The 18,593-nt window shown below is 39.0% G+C and overlaps 1 protein-coding gene across 16 annotated transcripts in view; it reads left to right on the top strand.

Moving 5' to 3' along the window:
• The window catches only part of CDH11 (cadherin 11), a 152,405-nt gene that overhangs the window by 120,455 nt on the left and 13,357 nt on the right, over window positions 1-18,593 (top strand). For 13 of the 16 annotated variants that reach the window (NM_001244482.1, XM_084958350.1, XM_084958351.1 and 10 more), the window contains 4 exon segments: window positions 186-439; window positions 6,544-6,680; window positions 7,373-7,506; window positions 7,741-7,858. In NM_001244482.1, the coding sequence (NP_001231411.1) occupies window positions 186-439; window positions 6,544-6,680; window positions 7,373-7,506; window positions 7,741-7,858 (643 nt within the window). 16 annotated transcript variants of the gene reach the window in all.

Raw genomic sequence — 18,593 nt, 5'->3', positions numbered from 1 at the left:
TTCTAAGTTTCAGCAATTGATTTGTCCGATTTTCTAACCAAATGGCTCAGGTAATTGGATATTGAATAGACACTGATTTTCTCTCTTTGAGGAACTAGTCACACTGCCCTATAAAACAATCAGGTCTTTCTTTTCCATTATTCTTTCAAGGAATTGGTTGTCAATCTTTTTTGCCTTCTTGCCAGCCTGTAGATTTTGAAACCAAAAGAGCATACAGCTTGAAAGTAGAGGCAGCCAATGTGCACATCGACCCGAAGTTCATCAGCAATGGGCCTTTCAAGGACACTGTGACGGTCAAGATCGCAGTAGAAGATGCTGATGAGCCCCCCATGTTCTTGGCCCCAAGCTATATCCATGAAGTCCAAGAAAATGCAGCCGCTGGCACTGTGGTGGGGAGAGTGCATGCCAAAGACCCTGATGCTGCCAACAGCCCAATAAGGTACAGAGAGATTTATTTTAAAAGCCTGACTGTGGAATTTTAGAAGTAAGAGGTTTTAGGAAAACCCTACAGGAACTATGTCCTTCAGTCTCAAAAAGGGTCCAAGATATCATTCAATGTAAACAAGATGAACACTTAGAAGACATGAGTTCTGCTCCACCTTTGTACCTAGGCTTGTTCAAGCTCCATCATTTATTTCTCTTTGGAGCAGACTTCTGGTGTATACTAGGTCATGTAACCCTTAACTTGGCTCTGTCTCAGAGAACTGTGGTGAAGAATAAATAAAGACTAATTATAATTTACTGAACTCCTTCCTATGCTACAGTTACTCTACTGGGGGTGTTAGATATATAATCTGGTTTATCCCCTCAACTTTATTTTCTAGGAATTATCGTCCCTTAAATTGAGAGGAAATTGGGGCTCTGCAGGGCAAAGTGACTTAACCAAAGAGGCACAGACAGTGAACAGGAGACTGAGAAAGTAAGCTCTGTCTATCTAACGGCTGCTGAGCACTTTGAAAAGATAACAAAGTACCCCTCAAATTAAGGGTACTTTTATTACTATGAACACAGTTGTTTGACTTAGAAGAAGAGAAAGCTAGAAAAGCAACATAGAACCTGCCTCTCCCTCCTCCTCAGCCAGACTGCTGAGGTCGATGATGAAGATGAGAAAGAGGCTGGGAAGGAGGCTTGAGTGGTAGATTCAAGGCATTCCTATAGAGGGCAGGAATGTAAAGACGCCTGAAATCTGCCCTGGACTGGATTCTTGTAGGTGTTTATTTCTCCATGCCCACTCCCCTAATTCCTTTCTTGCCTAGATTCCTTCCTCTGCTCCCAGTCTCCCACCTTTCTTCCCATCATCCTGCAGCCAGAATGATTGTTAATGCACATCCAGCATCACAGCGTACTTCAGCTAAAGGGCAGCAACAACAAATAAATCACTGATAGACTGATTCCCATTGTCCCCCACTCCAAAACAATCTCAATTCTCTTACTTGGCTTATGGCTTTTCTTCGGGCCTCTCCCCCCCAATTCCTGCTGTGTCTTGCTGGTCTCTACAGCTTTCTGTCTTACTCTCCCTTCTCTCTAGATCTCAGATGCAGCTCAACTGTGCTACTTGTCCTCTCTTAATTCCTCCTGTGTTCTTCCTCCTGGCTGAAGCTCTCTCCCTTTTCTTTCCAACTTACTACACAGCGCTCATTTTTTACACCTCCACTTAGGTGTCACCTGCTCTAGGAATTCTTCCAGAACACCCTAAGATGGACTGGATGCAGCTTCTACAGCACAGCTCTTGCTACACCACATCACAGTGACACCTTGCATTGTGTATTGTCCTAGACACACTCCCAGAGGGCCAGGGACATGTCTACTGGGTCAGGGGTTGATAAGCTATGGCCCACAGAACAAATCCTGCCTCCATCTGCAATTGGAGGAACTTCCATACTACTTTCATAACAGCTATATCTTGAAAAGACCTCTGTACTCTTGTGTGCACTGCAGCTTTATTCACAAAAGCCAGGACATGGAAGCAATCTTAAGTGTCCATCGACAGATGAATGGATAAAGAAATTGTGAGATAAATATATATGTATAATGGAATATTATTTAGCTTGGAAAAAGAAGAGTCTGCCGTTAGTGTGATAACACGAGTGAATTTGGAGATGCTATGCTAAATGAAATAAGCCAGACTCAGAAAAAAATATGTCTTATCACTCATATGTGGAATCTAAAGATATCAAACTGATAGAAACAGAGTAAGATGGTGGTTGCCAGGGGCTAGGGAGTGGGGAAAAAGGGGAGATATTGGTCAGTATGGAAACTATAGTTAATAATAATGTATAATGTATCACAGATTCAAAATTTACTCAAAGTAGATCTTAAGTGTTCTCATCCTCCCACACGAAATGGTCACTATGCGAGGTGATGAATATGTTAATTGTCTTGATCACGGTAGTCACTAAACAAGCTATATGTACATTAAAATATCACATTGCGTAACATTAAGTATAAAAATATTTTTGTCAATCATACCTCAGTAAAGCTGGGATTCAGAAGACTAAATAGATCTGAGAATGAAAAAAATCTCCATGGACAATGGAGTTTTTCTATTTATACCAAAGAAAATGCTGACAAGGCAGAAGCAAGTCCCAAAAGTAAATGTTGTTCGGTTGCCTTTAAGTCACTGAACGTTGCCCCTTTTGGGAGAAGGAAGATAATTACCCTTTGCATCTTCTTGGCTCCAGGCAACCCTGCACTAAATTATTTAAATTTAATCCTCAAACACTCTTGAGGCTGTGATCCCTTTAGGACCCAACAGATTTGATCCTTGGAGGCTCAAATGGCTGATTTACCCAAAGTCACGTGGCCAGTCATTATCAGAGACTGGATTTTAGTCCAAATCTGCCTTGAGTACATTTTGAGTGTTTTACTCTAGCCAGGCAGCCACTAATGGAAAGATTTCCTGGGAAAGTTTGAGTACTATGTTCTCTGCATCCGAGAAGATACATTACATAACTGAGAGGCTTGGTAACACCTTTAAACGACTCAAAAATGTTCATGGTCTGAATTTTAAAAGAGTTAGCTTTGGCCTAGAATATCGAGGTGCATTAGCAGCTTTTTAGAAGAGTGGTGACGTAAAAACACATGGAACAACTGCTCATTTCCTCAGCACCTTATTATCTCCAAGGATCCACATCTGTGATTGGTTATTTGGGTCATGTTTTCAATGGAAGCTATTCTGTGCATGGAGGCATTTTTCATGGCTATAATTATCCAAAGATGCTCAGTTCTGCTCTTGAACCAACCCCCCTCACCCACTCAGGTCCCTGTTCTTAGAATTGCCAAACAATTCATAGAAGGACATTCAAAGCTTTTCCTAGCCAGACTACTTATGTTCCTGAGTACCTATCTTCACCTTTAAGGGGATTTATGTCCTTGCACATATGAATAGGGCCATATAGTGTCACTCAAACTCTTAGCTGCTTGGAAACGTTTGCAGCTCTTTCTTCTCAGAATCTCCAGCATTAGACGTACTTTCGTTCACCGTTTGCCTTCCTGAAATAGTCTTTTCTCCCAACTTCCTTGGGAACCCCTTCATGCCCCAGACGTACTTCACTCAGACATGTCTTCACTAGTCTTCAGTCCTAGTCCAGGCACTGGGGGCTCCCTGAGACTCAGCTTTTGGACTTCGAACTTTCTCTTTCTTTCTCTGTCCTTTTATCTATAGTTTCCATCTATGCTACTGATTGGATTGAGTTAAATCTGTAGATTTTCTGTGTCTGGGCTGATCCTTCTCCCAGATTTTTTTTTTTTTTTTTTTTTTTTTTTTGCTTTTTAGGGCTGCACCTGTGGCATATGGATGGTCCCAGGCTAGGGGTCAAATTGGAGCTACAGCTGCCAGCCTACACTACAGCTCACGACAACGCCAGATCCTTAACCCACTGAGTGAGGCCAGGGATCTAACCCATGTCCTCATGGATGCTAGTCAGATTGTTTCCACTGCGCCACAATGGAAATTCCCTCTCTGATTCTAATTCTGTACTTACTCTGCTGTCTGCTGTGCCTTTTTACAAGCCACTTGCTTTTTCCTTTACTGTTCATTCATTAAAAATATATTTTTGAGCCCATCCTTTTCTTAACCTACTTAAAAAAAAAAAAAAAAAAAAAAAGACTGAGTCTACCCCTGACTCTAAAACCTATGATGAAGTAGAATTTTTGCTCTCATGGCATGGCAGCATATTCCCAATGGGATTTCAGCCTCTCCTTCCTGCTAAGTTGAGTATGTATCTCCCAGTATCTCCCTCCGTGTAACACTCAGGCTAGAAACACTAGGACTCTCACAGCCTCCCACAGATCTCGGAATATCAACCAAGTCCTACTGTCCTCTCTTTACCACAGAGACTTCTACTCCCTCTGTCACTCCTATGCCTAACTCTCCTATCACCTCATTCGTGAAAAGCTCCATCAACTCTTTCCTCCACCCTCTCTGGTTCAGACCACCCTGCCCACCTATCGTATTCATCACCCTGAGAGTCTGATTCAGTTTCTTTGCTCGTCTCAGCAAAAGCCTTTCATGATTTCTCACTGGCTAGAGGATGAAGGTCACACTCTTCAGACTGACATTTGAGAGTGTCTGTGATCTATCCACAGAGTGTAATAGCAGCAGCAACAACAAAATCATAGCAGCTATATTTGTTGTTCTGTTTACTATGTGTGAGGCACTAGGTTATGCATTGTCAATGTCTATTATTTCATGTAATTCTTACTGATAACCTAAGAGGTACTATTAATATTCCAGTTTAAATGGTAAGTAAGCTGAGATTCAGAGACCTGAAGTGGCTTTTTCCAGAATCACTCTGCTTTCATGTAGTAGAACATGGACTTTTATCTAGGAATTGACAAAACCAAAATCCAAGTGAAGCGCTTCTAGGGAATAATGCTTTACCAATGATCTTTCTCTCTGTGAGTGTGTCTGTCATGTCAACTAGATAGTAAACTCCCTAGTGACAGGGATAAAATATTCTATTTTTTTTTTCTTTCTTTTCACATAGAGCTTTGCTGAGGACTCAGTCACTGAGCCTCTGGTGACATTTATGAGGTGTGTGATGGTTTCACTTCTGTTTCCTCACTGGGGAAAGAGACTCATCATTCCATTCCCATAGGGAGCTGTGAAATCAACGATGTCCTGGATGAGCTTATGTTTTCTGTACTGTGAAATGTGATGCTTCATAACCATTTCCTTTTTCTTATTATCTAGAAACCACATGATCTAGGATTGGAAGATCCCAGTTCTCCTATTGGCCCCCCCAGAAACCAGATAATAGACCATTTGCAAATCCCATCATTTATAAATTGAAAAGATGAAACTCTGTGACAGCCATGGTCTTTGCTACCTCTAATACTCTTTGGTTTCATGGCCCTCAATGAATGCCTTCAGATATATGTACAGTGGGACCTCTGAATCCAGGGGTTCTGCATTGGTGGGTTCCACACTGATGGATTCAATGAAATATAGGTCCAAAATGTTTGAAAAAAGAAATTCCAGCAAGTTTCAAAAAACAAAACTTGAATTTGCTGCATACTAGCAACAATTTACATAGCATTTACATTGTATTGAGTATTATAGAAGTCTAGGGATGACTTGGAGTGTCCAGGAGGATATGTTTAAGTTACATGCAAATATTATGCCATTTTATAAAAGAGGCTTGAATATCTGTGGATTTGGGTATCCATGGATTCCATCCCCATGGATGCCAAGAAATAACTGTCAACATTTATTAAGGAGCAGTCTCCAGTACTTTATCCTGGGCAAGTTATTTCACCTTATTAAACCTTAATAAAGACTACTCCTATTGACTCATCTTCTTACCTTGCCCCCTAATATTCTGGAAATTATTTCGTCTTTTCTTAGAAACAAGCAAATTTTCTAGTGGACGAGAGTGGCTAAAACTTTCTTACTATGTTGTAAACTCAGCCTTGGGTCATTAAAGTCTGGGGAGAATGCTCTACAAATGAAGAGCCAAGCCTGCTTTGCATATCTCACCAAAAATTTCAGAACCAAGCTACATGAGAACCCCTACAACCAAATAAACTGAATAAATTTACTCAAAAGTTAGCATTTTCCTTTAAGTAAGGAGAAAACTGATTTTTTTAGGACTGTAAATGATCTTTGATGATAAATTTAGGTAAACTTAAGACTATTTAATATTTCATATGCAAAAATATGGCAAAGGTTCCATACATTCGTGACTTTCTGAGTAGTTTGGGAGCAAGGCAAACCCACTTCTCAAATGCAGGTTCATAAATATTCAGATGGTGGGTGATTGTAGTAAATAGGGAGAAATATGCAACATGTTATTCCATTTCTCAATCAAATATGCTAAACAGCTCTTTCATTCATTGTCCTGAATAAAGAATTCCAATGTGGCAAAATGATTTCTATAAAAGATTCATGTACGAAGTTTGAAAAGTAAATTTGATTAAAAAGAAAATCTTGCTCAAGCAATTCATTTAAAAGGTTGCTTTAAATATAGCATGGAGGAAATATTCAAATATTAAGCTGCTTGGGATGTCTAGGTCTAATTGCCTCATTTGCATTCTGCTTAGGTATTCAATCGATCGTCACACTGACCTGGACAGGTTTTTCACTATTAATCCAGAGGATGGTTTTATTAAAACAACAAAACCTTTGGATAGAGAAGAAACTGCCTGGCTCAACATAACAGTTTTTGCAGCAGAAATCCGTAAGTATTCTCCTAAGAGTTTTGCTTCTACTTTACCAAATATTATTACTTCAGACCCTGGGTATTCTGGAAAATGACAGACAGCTGAGATAGAACGAATTTTTTTTTTTTTTTTTTTTTTAGTTTTAAGCATATTTTCCAATCTTTAAAATTTATTTTTGGCCCTCCCTCTAGAAAGACATATAAGCAAATAGAGATGTTTTCATTTTCGTTGGCAGTCCTGGGTACAAACTTGGCACGTGAGCTGATATCCGTCGCAGCTTGTAACTTAGCCATCACTGAAGATTCCCCACTTTATCCTGTCAGTCAGTTTTGTTTCAGTCCAGAGCAGCAGAATCCTTAGATCCTTAGGTTCTTGTTTACCTGCAGACCAGTTGTTCTCGAACGTGATCATGCGTGGCTTATCATGAAGGGCTTGTTGTAACAAAGATTTCTAGATCCCACCCTGTGAGCCTCTAACTCAGGACTCGGGTGGGACCTGAAAATTTTTATTTCCAACAAATTCCCAAATTCTAGGATGCTCCTCTGGGGACCCTGCTTTGAGAACTGCTGTTATAGACTACAATCTGCCAACAGTGTCTTTCCCTACCGGGCCTAAATGAGTCGCTAGAACGTACTAGTTCCCAAGAGCAACCCTGGACCAACATGGCTTCCTCCTCTGCACGTTTACTGTCTGAATTCTCTCCTTTCAGACAACCGGCATCAGGAAGCCAAAGTTCCCGTGGCCATTAGGGTCCTTGATGTTAACGACAATGCTCCCAAGTTTGCTGCCCCTTATGAAGGCTTCATCTGTGAGAGTGATCAGACCAAGCCTCTTTCTAACCAGGTAACACTGCTTTCCCCTGCCCTGGCTGTGAGCTAGGCATTTGGAACCAGATTTTGGTTTTAAGAGCATCACCTGGAGATAACTCCCACTGCCCGAGAATGCTTCAGAGCCCTGGTTCAGCTCTGGAGCTATGTTCTCTAATTAAAACCAGGTTTCTTAGCCAGCCAGGAATTTCTGAATAAATGATGTGCCAATGTCAGCATGATTTATTTATAAGCCACCTTTCTCTTTCAGCCAATTGTTACAATTAGTGCAGATGACAAGGATGACACAGCCAATGGACCAAGATTTATCTTCAGTCTACCCCCTGAAATCATTCACAATCCAAATTTCACAGTCAGAGACAACAGAGGTTTGTACCAAGGTTCCTGTGCATTCAGAGAAGTAGAAATGGAAAATAAATGGCTTTTATATTGCAGAGCACAAGTATTTCCCCTCATCTTAATAATGCCTTTTGGTTGAAGAAGAAACAAGAAATAATAATGCCACCTTTATTTTGAGATGTGGGCTCATTTGGTGCATATGAATAAGTGAGTCTAATTTTATTTTACTTATTTTTATTGGCTTTGATATTCATGAAGCAGTGGGAAAACCAAGTGGGGAAGCTTACAGGGTCAATATGCAAACAAATTCATTTATCTTTTTTTAAGAGGTTGATAAACCCTTGAGGGTGAAGCATGGCTTTATGAATATTGATATCAAGGAAAGCATTAAAAGAGATTAGTTCAACTTTGCAAGGCAATGTAAATTTTCAGCTGGTCTTCCCTTCCCAGCATAGTTATAAAGAAAAGTAGTTGGGTCCAAAGCTTGATATCTAAAGGTAGTTGTAAAATTATTGCCTGAAGGGGATGGATAAATTGTTTAACCACTGTAAACAGGGCAAAATTTGACGTGATTTCTACTTCTCGTTTCACTCGTCAAAGAGGTTCTAGACCTGCAAATTATTTGAAGTGGTTGTTTTTGTTGTTGTTGTTGTTGTATAGGACCAAAGGGAGGCAGTTCCTTGATAAAGCTGGTAGCAGAGCCAAGATCAAAAAATAAGTTTCTCAACTCCTGGCCAGACTATTTTGATCTGCACCTGTTCCTATAAGCCTATGACAATGCAAGTCTGCAAAAGTAGGAAGGCAAATGCCATGATTTGACATTAGAGTAAAAGGTGGTCATTCTGAACATATATTTTCATTAGACACGTGCTAGCTATATACAGGGTTATAGAGATACTGCTTTTTCAGTGGGTGACTGAGATCAGGCTTACAGGATCTTATATTAATCTAATAAGTAATATTATTTTCCCTATTACCCTTTTTAGTGTTATCAGAATCACAAATGCCAGTAACTCTGTTCCAAACACCATGCCAAGATCCTTCCCATATGATCTATCCCTTTAATTCTCTCAACAGCATCATAGGTAATGCTTTTATTCATGCTCCCTTTTGAAGATGAAGAAATAAGGCACAGACCATTAAGTAACTTATTTAAAGTCAATCAGTCACATAAGAGTGAGGCCTAGATTTTACAGCCAGGTACTCAGAGGCTAGATGTTACAGCCTAAACCACTGTGCCCCACTGGGTAAATTATTAAAGCAGAAGAGTGTTTCCCATGGTCCTTGGACTTGGGGGGGTGGGGTATGATCTAACATGTTTATGATTATTTCTTGCACTGACTTGAGCGTTTCACTATGATTCTTATAATTCAAGCCCATACCAAGTCTGTGAGATAAAATGCCCAAGGCTCTATGAAGCCCCACCAGTGCCTTGCTTTCTGCGGTGGACGTGCTCTTGAGTGCCTGCCAGTGAAGGGAGTTGTATGGAGAGACATGTTTTAAAGGAAACCACCAGACAACCCTGTGATTCACCTCGCAAATGATTCCTATCAAAAACAGAGATGTAACTGGGAGCTCTTTGATTTTCTGTCATCTAAGGCTTTTCTTTTACCTCTGGCTTTGGTTGATGTACATGTGTGAGCACCTTAAACCCCTTAAAGAGATAATCCTGCAAAGGCCGAGATGGATGACTAGTTCTCAATGAGAAGCATGTGCACCATTAGTAGAACACAGGTGTCATAGAGGAATTTCCTTTTGTAAAGGTAGATATCTCCAAAACAGGGAGACGCTGGCATGTTATAGGCATTTAATAAAGATTTACCAAGCTGAATTGTACAAGGCAGCATAAGTAGTATTCTCATGATACTTTCTAAGATAATGTATCTTTGAGTTCATGAGAATTCTTGCCTCTATTCTTGGAATTTTCTATTTATTTATTTATTTAATCTTTTTAGGGCTGTACCTGCGGCATACGGAAATTCCCAGGCTAGGGGTCAAATCAGCTGTAGCTGCCAGCCCACACCACAGCCACAGCAACATCACATAGAGCCGCATCTGCAACCCACATGGAAATGCAGGATCCGGCTCATGGAAAATGCCGGATCCTTAATCCACGGAGTGAGGCCAGGGATTGAACCCATGTTCTCATGGATACTACTCAGGTTTGTTACCACTGGACCAAGATGGGAATTCCTTGGAATTTTCTTAATTCCCAGATTGTTTTTTGATCCCACCCTGGGTTGACAGACTGCTGCAGTGTTTCAGCTTGAGCTTTTGTATGATGAAGAACATATTTAAAAGAATTCAGCATTGCAGTTTCCATCATGACTCAGCAGTAATAAATCTGACTAGTATCTATGAGGACACGGGTTCAATCCCTGGCCTCGCTCAGTGGGTTAAGGATCCAGTTTTGCCATGAGCTGTGGTGTAGGCTGCAGAGGTGTCTCAGATCCTGCGTTGCTGTGGCTGTGGTGTTAGGCCATCAGCAACAGCTCCAATTCAACCTCTAGCCTGGGAACTTCCACATGCCATGGGTGCAGCCCTAAAAAGACCAAAAAAAAAAAAAAAAAGATTTCAGTATGCACTTACTTCTATCAATAGTGAGATGATGTACAGGGTTGTCCAGAAAACTGGCATTCTCACATGCTTCCTCTGCTGCCACCTCTTTTTATTATCTGTTTCCTCAAATATGTGTGGTCCAGCCTTTATCTGTGTGTTCATATAATCCCTGATTTACACGTGAGGTCTAACTCCTAGATATATTCCTGGCAACGCTCCTGTTTATTGGTGGATACTTCTCAAAACAGCTGGTGTTTCTAGGCTTTTCATGCTGTGCTAGCTTCTCCTGTCACTAGCCTTGTCTTCTCTTTATGTATACAGTAATATTTAGTTGTCGTTAACCTTCCGAAGACATTGTATTAAGACTTATTTTTCTCTAGGGAGTTATAAATATTTCACTTTGTCACAACACTTCAGGGACACCATCTATATTTTCAAGGAGACTCTACTGCCATGGACAAGCCAACCTACTGCACAATCTGTCTCCCCTGCCCTTTCCTATAAGAAACTCATCCTATGTGAAACTACCATTTTTGCAGAGAATTGCTACTTTTTAAGAAAAATGACTTTATTAACTATGGCAAACAGTTAGTGAAAACTCCCGTGTTGAGAGCTATTACAAAACCTTAAAGCAAACACAGTCTATAATTATCATTTAATAGAGTTTCTTTCTACCAGCTCCTAAAAGTAATTACATATTGAAGTAATCCAAAAAGAGTAATCACATTCCACATCCTATTAATAGCCTACTGAGTTACCAAATTTCCCGGCTGCGACTGTTTTCCATAGAAAACATGAGATAATGGTTTATAGCATGCTGGGTAAAAAGCATAAGATTTCTCTGTCCTTGAGTGTTTACTTCCATTATGCCATGTAAATAATCAGGATTGAGTTTGCCTAATCTCGGCATAAGCATCCGGCCTCTTTAAAAATATAAGAGGGGAAGCCATCTTAATACACACAAGGCTTTTATTTCATTTTATCTTCCTCCATTCTATATCCTGAGCTTCAAAAATAACTCAGCAGGCAGCGGGAAAATGGAACACTGGGTAACTCTTCAACATCTGAGTCCATCTTGGACTATTAATATTGAGAGTGGTGCTCTTTGGGGAGATGAAGAGGAAGAGCTGATCCCCCAGGTCTTGAGATGCATTTACTTTGAAAATATCAGACTTACGGCATCTTTAAAAAATACAAAGAACATATAATGAAAAAGGAAAGCGCAAAGGAAAAAAAAAAACAGTGAGAATAGCCTCCTTCGTTTATCTATCTCTTCATTGGTTTATAAAACCTCCTCATGGCCACCGTTTCACTTGATTCCTAAAGAGTGCCATGGGGTAGGCATGTTGGATGTTTTTATCCCTATTTCCTAGATGAGGAAGGGATATGAAACATCAGATGCTTCAGAGATTTGCCCAAGGTCATTCTACCAATAAATGAAATTGAACTAAAAAGTTTAGAGTGTTTGAAGGGGTCTCTCTGGTGTATGTAACATATTACATATTTAAGAATATAGAGTTTGTGTCTTTTTCTGATTAATTCTTCTAAAAAACTGTTTACTCCGTAATCAAATAACGACAATTTTCAGAGGAGAAAAAAAAAATCTAAAATTCAATTTAATTCAATTCAACAATCTAGGAGTTCCCATTGTGGCTCAGTGGTTAACGAATCCAACTAGGGATGATGAGGTTGCACGTTCGGTCCCTGGCCTCCCTTAGTGGGTTAAGGATCCGGCATTGCCATGAGCTGTATGTAGGTTGCAGACACGGCTCGGAGCTGGCATTGCTGTGGCTGTGGCATAGGCCAGCAGCTACAGCTCTGATTAGACCCCTAGCCTGGGGCACTCCATGTGCCGCAGGAGTGGCCCTAGGAAAAGGCAAAGAGAAAAAAAAAATCTAGAATTCCAGGGAAAGTGTGAACAAAAAAGGATAAACTGCACTTCGATTTTAATTTTAGTCACAGCCATAGAAATTGTAGTAAAATATATTTACAAAGAATTTTATAATTTTCTTCTGCTGCATAATTAATACATATTCCTTGTAGGAAAATTAGAAAATACAAATAAGCAGAAACAAAATTAGACATAATAAAATAACTTCATAATAAACTCTCCAGAAATAATCATTGCTAAATTTTATAGCCTTCCAGACCTTCTCTTGGCATATATTTTAGTCTTTAAAAAAGGTAACTGTAAAATAATGTCCACTTTTTCCCTCCATAATAATATGTTATATGCATTTTTCAGCATCAGTATATTTATACCAACATTTCTTTCTCTAAATATGCTCCTAACTTCATGTGACATCAGTTGACTATTGTTAAGTACATTGTTTACACAAATCTTTGTCAAATATTTACTTACTCTTTCAGAATGAATTTGTAGAGTAGAATTAACTGTATCAGGAGTTTTTTCTTTTTTCTTTTTAGGGCCTCACCTGTGACATATGGAGGTTCCCAGGCTAGGAGTCTAATCAGAGCTATAGCTGCCGGCCTATGCCAAAGCCACAGCAATGCCAGATCTGAGACGTATCTGTGACCTACACCACAGCTTTCAACGACCCTGGATCCATAATCTATTGAGCAAGGCCAGGAATTAAACCTGCAACCTCATGCTTCCTAGTTGGATTCGCTTCTGCTGCACCACAACGGGAACTCCAACTGTATCAGGAGTTTTTGACACTTAATTGACAAATAGCCTATCAGAAATATTATACTAATTTATAATAGCCTTAATAAAATAGGTAAGCTCCCATTTCCTCACATTCAAGCCAACTCTAGATGCTATTATTCTTTTTAAATGATTCACAAATTGATAAGCGAATTATAACCATATATCGTATTCAAAATAATGCCATTTGCAGCAACATGGGAAGGAACTAAAGATTCTCATACTTAAGTGAAGTAAGTCATAAAGAGAAAGACAAATACCATATGATATCACTTATATGTGGAATCTAAAATATGGCACAGATGAATCTATCTACAGAATAGAAACAGATTCACAGACTTGGAGACCAGACTTGTGGTTGCCAAAAGGGGAGGGGGAGGGAATGGAATGGACTGAGAATTTAGGGTTTGTAGATACAAGCTATTATGTTTAGAATGGATAAGCAATGAGGTCTTGCTCTATAGCACAGGGAACTGTATCCAATCACTTGTGACAGAACATGATAGAAGATAATATGAAAAAAAGAATGTGTGTGTGTGTATGTAACTGGGACACTTTGCTGTATAGCAGAAATTGACAACATCGTAAATCAACTAAAGTAAAATTTTAAACTGGAAAAAATTAAAATTTCAATTCCTACCATTAATAGTAAAGTTAGGATTTTTTAAAATGTATTCTTTCTTTGCTTTACAAATCAGCTACTCATGCCCTTTATCCATTTCTGAATTGCATATTCATCAATTTGCAATTGATCTGCAAAGTCTCTTCATCTTAACTACTGCATATATTTCCCCATTGTTTTCAATATTCTTTCAATCCTGATTATGCTGTGTTCTAAAATATAGATATTGTACTTTTTGTATCAATTTTTCTGTTTAATATTCTTAGCAAGGATTTCCTCATGCAAAATTGATGTCAATATTCATCTAGGTTTTCTTTCTTATATATCATGTTTTCCATTTCAAACATTTATCCACATGAAATAAATATACAAGCTCCCTTTTTTTGGTTATTTCCTAAATATCATTGAGAAAGTTGGTCATTTCCAACTGCTTTGTAACACCATCTTTATTTTAACCTACATTACATACTATTAATTTTTTTGGCCTTTCAACTCTTATTCTATTTACTTTCATGATAATATATTTTACTTTAATGACTGCACACATATAATGTATGTATATGTTAAAATCTGACATCTGCTTTGTCCACATTTTCATTATATTACTCTTTCTTAAATTTTGCTTTCTTTGTTTCTCTAAATATAATTTAGAATTATTTTTCAGGTGGCTGATAAGTATCTTTATGAATTTTATTGAGTTTATCTTAAATTTATGGACTGATTTAATGACTGAAAAATTTTAAATATTCTTCCCATCCAGAAGCATAATCCGACTTTCATTGAATCATTTCTCTTTTTGTTAACATCAGGGAGGTTTTGTAGTTTTCTTCATTTTTGTTCTATACATTTCTTTTTTTTTTTTTTTTTTTTTTTGGGCTGCATCACAGCATATAGAAATTCCCTTGCCAGGGATCAAAGCCACACTGAAGTCACAGCAATGCTGGATCCTTAACCCACTGTGCCACAAGGGAACTTCTTGTTCTATACATTTCTTATAAAGTTTATGGCTAGCCACTTTATATTCTGGATGCTGTTACGAAGTTGATTTTAAAATTATATATATTTCCTAAGTGACAATTTTTAGTATAAACTATAGCTGTTTTAACTAGTTCGGTTATTATTGGACATTGTTCTAAAGTGATATAACTTCTCAGCTTATTTTCTTGCATATTTTAGGGAGAGACATAAAAATTAAATAATGACAATTTGCTCATCCTTTTTTAAAATATTTGTTTTTGGGAGTTCCCCTTGTGGCACAGCATAAATGAATCCAACTAGTATCCATGAGGATGCAGGTTTGATCCTGGCCTTGCTCAGTGGGTTAAGGATCCAGCATTGCTGTGTGCCATGGTATAGGTCACAGACGAGGCTCGGATCCTGCATGGCTGTGGCGTAGGATGGCAGCTGTAGCTCTGATTCGACCTTAGCCTGGGAACTTCCATATGCCACAGGTACAGCCCTAAAAAGCAAAAAAAAAAAAAAGTCAAATTGCATTGATTTGCACCTGTAGAGTATGTGTTAAATAATAGAAATAATAATGTTCATTTTTACTTTACTTGTTACTTTAATAGGATATTACTTCTAGAGTTTCATCATTGGTTGTTGGATTAAAATTAAAGAGTTGTGTTGTGGGAGTTCCCTTCGTGGCTCAGCAGTTAACGAACCCAACTCGGGTCCATGAGGATGCAGGTTCAATCCCTGGCCTCACTCAGTGGGTTAAGGATCCGAGGTGGCCGTGAGCTGTGGGGTAGGTCACAGACATGGCTCAGATCCCATGTTGCTGTGGCTGTGGAATGGGCTGGTGGCTACAGCTCTGATTCTACCCCTAGCCTGGGAACTTCCTTATGCTGAGGGTGTGGCCCTAAAATAACAACAAAAAAAGATTTGTGTCATGGTGTATGTGCATGTTTTAGGAAATTTCCTTTCCATCATTATTTTATTTAAAATAAATACTCAGGGAGTTCCCATCGTGGCGCAGTGGTTAACGAATCCAACTAGGAACCATGAGATTGCGGGTTCGATCCCTGGCCTTGCTCAGTGGGTTAAGGATCTGGCATTGCCGTGAGCTGTGGTGTAGGTCACAGACGCAGCTCGGATTCCTCGTTGCTGTGGTGAAGGCCGGCAGCTACAGCTCCGATTATACCCCTAGCCTGGGAACCTCCATATGCTGTGGGAGTGGCTCAAGAAAATGCAAAAAAAAAAAAAAAAGACAAAAATAAATAAATAAATAATAATAAATACTCAGTTTTTAATCACAATCTTTGGATTCTAACACGAAGACAGTATGATTTGGCCTTTGACCTAATGACTTGAGAAATTAAACTGAAATATTCTGATATTAAACCTCATATTTTTAACTCCCAAACCTTTCATTCCAAACAATGATCATTTGATAAAATATAAAGGAAAGAGCAAGGATTAAGGATTAAATGTCTCGCTTTAGAGAGTCATTAAGACATAGTCCCAGATGTCAGGAAATCCCCAAAAGCATGTGGAGCAAAGTTAGTTATATTGTGAAAGCACAGCTAATTTTGATAGTGACTATTCATGACAGACCTCCAGCGGAGCTGTAACTATCAGGGTGGCCTCCAGTAGGCTGTCCAGCTCTAGTCCTGCCCCACTCAACTCAGCACTTACTGATAATCATCTTTCTTCTTCAGGTCCTTCTATGGCTCTCCATTTCCTGCAGATTTAACTGAAACTTTATAGCCTAGTGAGCAAGAAGTAGTATGTTCTACCTCCCATAAACTTTGTGTCTATTATTGCCTGTCTCTTACCAGCCTAAACCATTTAGCTCCAGAAACCTCGAAACACCTTTAGTATCCCAAATACGCTATGTTCTCACTTGCCCATGCTTTTGTCCCTTGGGAAATGTATTCCTCCTACCTGTTATACCTCCTCTTTCAAGTCTCACCTTCATGAAATCTCTTAGCTGAAGCTTTGTTGGGCATCCCCAGCCCATCTTGGATGCTTCCTCCTCTGTGCTCCCAGAACACTGCACTAACCTCTCATAATTTTCTTTTCACTCTTTGTTCTAAGCATACGTTTCCCAGTCTATCTTCCATTAGAATATGAGCTTTATGGGGGCAGTATTCCAACATTTAAGAAGAGTGGGTTGACCAAATGCATGAATTACAGTGAGAGTGGTTGGGAAGACATGTAATGTGCTTCAGACTTTTCAGGGATTCATTATTACAGTAGAAAAACGATTACGCTGTGAGATAAACTTCAGGCTGATAAAGACAATCCATCTTTTGATGCTGGAATGTTCTGAATGAGTCAAACCACATTATCGCCCCTTCTGTCCATTTATCTGTTTCCTCTTCATTATTCCACAAAGTTATTCTGGACATCTAAGGTTTGGATCCAGGAAGAGGTGACTTTCAAATGTATTTATTTTGCAAAAATATTATCTCATATGGGCCAAGATGCAGATCACATGAGCTCTGATACATGATACATTCAGAATACATTCACTACTAAAAAATAAAAAACAAAAGGGAACAACAACAACAAAATGTTCCTATGGAAAGCAGGTGTGGCTGGGTAAGGAATGATAGCCAAGACAGATTCACCCTGATTAGACCAATGAGCAAACTCTCTCTTTCTCTCTCTTTGAGGGGGAGGGCTCTAAAGTAAGGTCAGTTTTTTGTGTGATGCATCACCAAGAAGCATCCAAATACGCTTCTGGTTTTTCACTTTTACAATTTAAAAATAGCCAAACAGATTTCTGTGGAACTTCCCCTCCCCTTAATTGCTTCAGTATGGAAGATGCTTTGTTGGCAGATCAAAATGGCAGATGGCTTTTAATGCCCTGCCATTTTCACTGTATAAATAATTATGTTCCTTTTCTGCCTGAAATTCATTATTGCAGTTTGTCCAACACCGAACACAATTTATCTGGAAACCCATCCCCTCCCCAACCCAAGAGAAAAGAGAAATGGATCTTTTTGGTGGATCAGACAGATTATTCTTTGAAAGTTCCCTCTGGTCACTGACTTAACTGCTCTTGGGATTTCTCAACTCACTGAAAGACTCTAAAAGTTTATATCCCACTGAAATCCTTGGTAGTCTTCTTTGTCTTAAACCAAGACGTATGTTCCTTTCTCCTTCCCCATCACCAAGGAGAAAACTATCCTCTAACAAAAGTGGAGGGAGAGTTGATTCTAAGGGATGTGACAAATTATAAAAATGAAAAGTCTACTGATACCAACAAACAGTGCACACTTAGCTGCCTCATACACACATGCACATAGACAGCTATTCCTACAGTGTTATTTATTACACTTTATATTTTGCTGATACCTCAGTATCAAAGGTGTTAATTAAAAGATTATGATCACACCCTCCCTTGTAGTATGCAGCTCCTTGATTCAGAGGGGAGACATTACAGCCATCAGAGTCTTGGATCAATTTTCTGTGCTAGTATTTTAAGATTAGCCTCATAGAATTTACCTCAAAGCATTTTCTTCATTTCAAAACACTGGGATAATAATGGAAATATTTTTTCCACTTGCATTTTGGTGAGTTTTTGAAATTTTTATTAGAATATGGTTGATTTACAGTGTTGTGTCAATTTATGCTATATGCATAGTGACCCAGTCATATATATATATATACACACATATATATATACACACACACATTCTTTTTCTCATACTATCTTCCATTGTGTTCTAAACCAAGAGATTGGATATTGTTCCATGTGTTACACAGTAGGACCTCCTGTTGTTATACAGCGTCTACCAACCCCAAACTCCCTGTCCATCCTACTTCCTCCACCCTCCCCCTTGGCAACCACAAGTCTGGTCTCCATGTCTGTGAGTCTATTTCTATTCTGTAGATAGATTCATCTGTGCCATATTTTAGATTCCACATATAAGTGATATCATATGGTATTTGTCTTTCTCTTTCT

This window comes from Sus scrofa, chromosome 6 (genome assembly GCF_054392235.1).
Source record: "Sus scrofa isolate SSC_HxYL_T2T_F1_AM1 chromosome 6, Sscrofa_HxYL_maternal_Yorkshire_Landrace_v2.0, whole genome shotgun sequence".
NCBI lineage: Eukaryota > Metazoa > Chordata > Mammalia > Artiodactyla > Suidae > Sus > Sus scrofa.
This window is presented reverse-complemented; position numbering and strand designations above follow the sequence as displayed.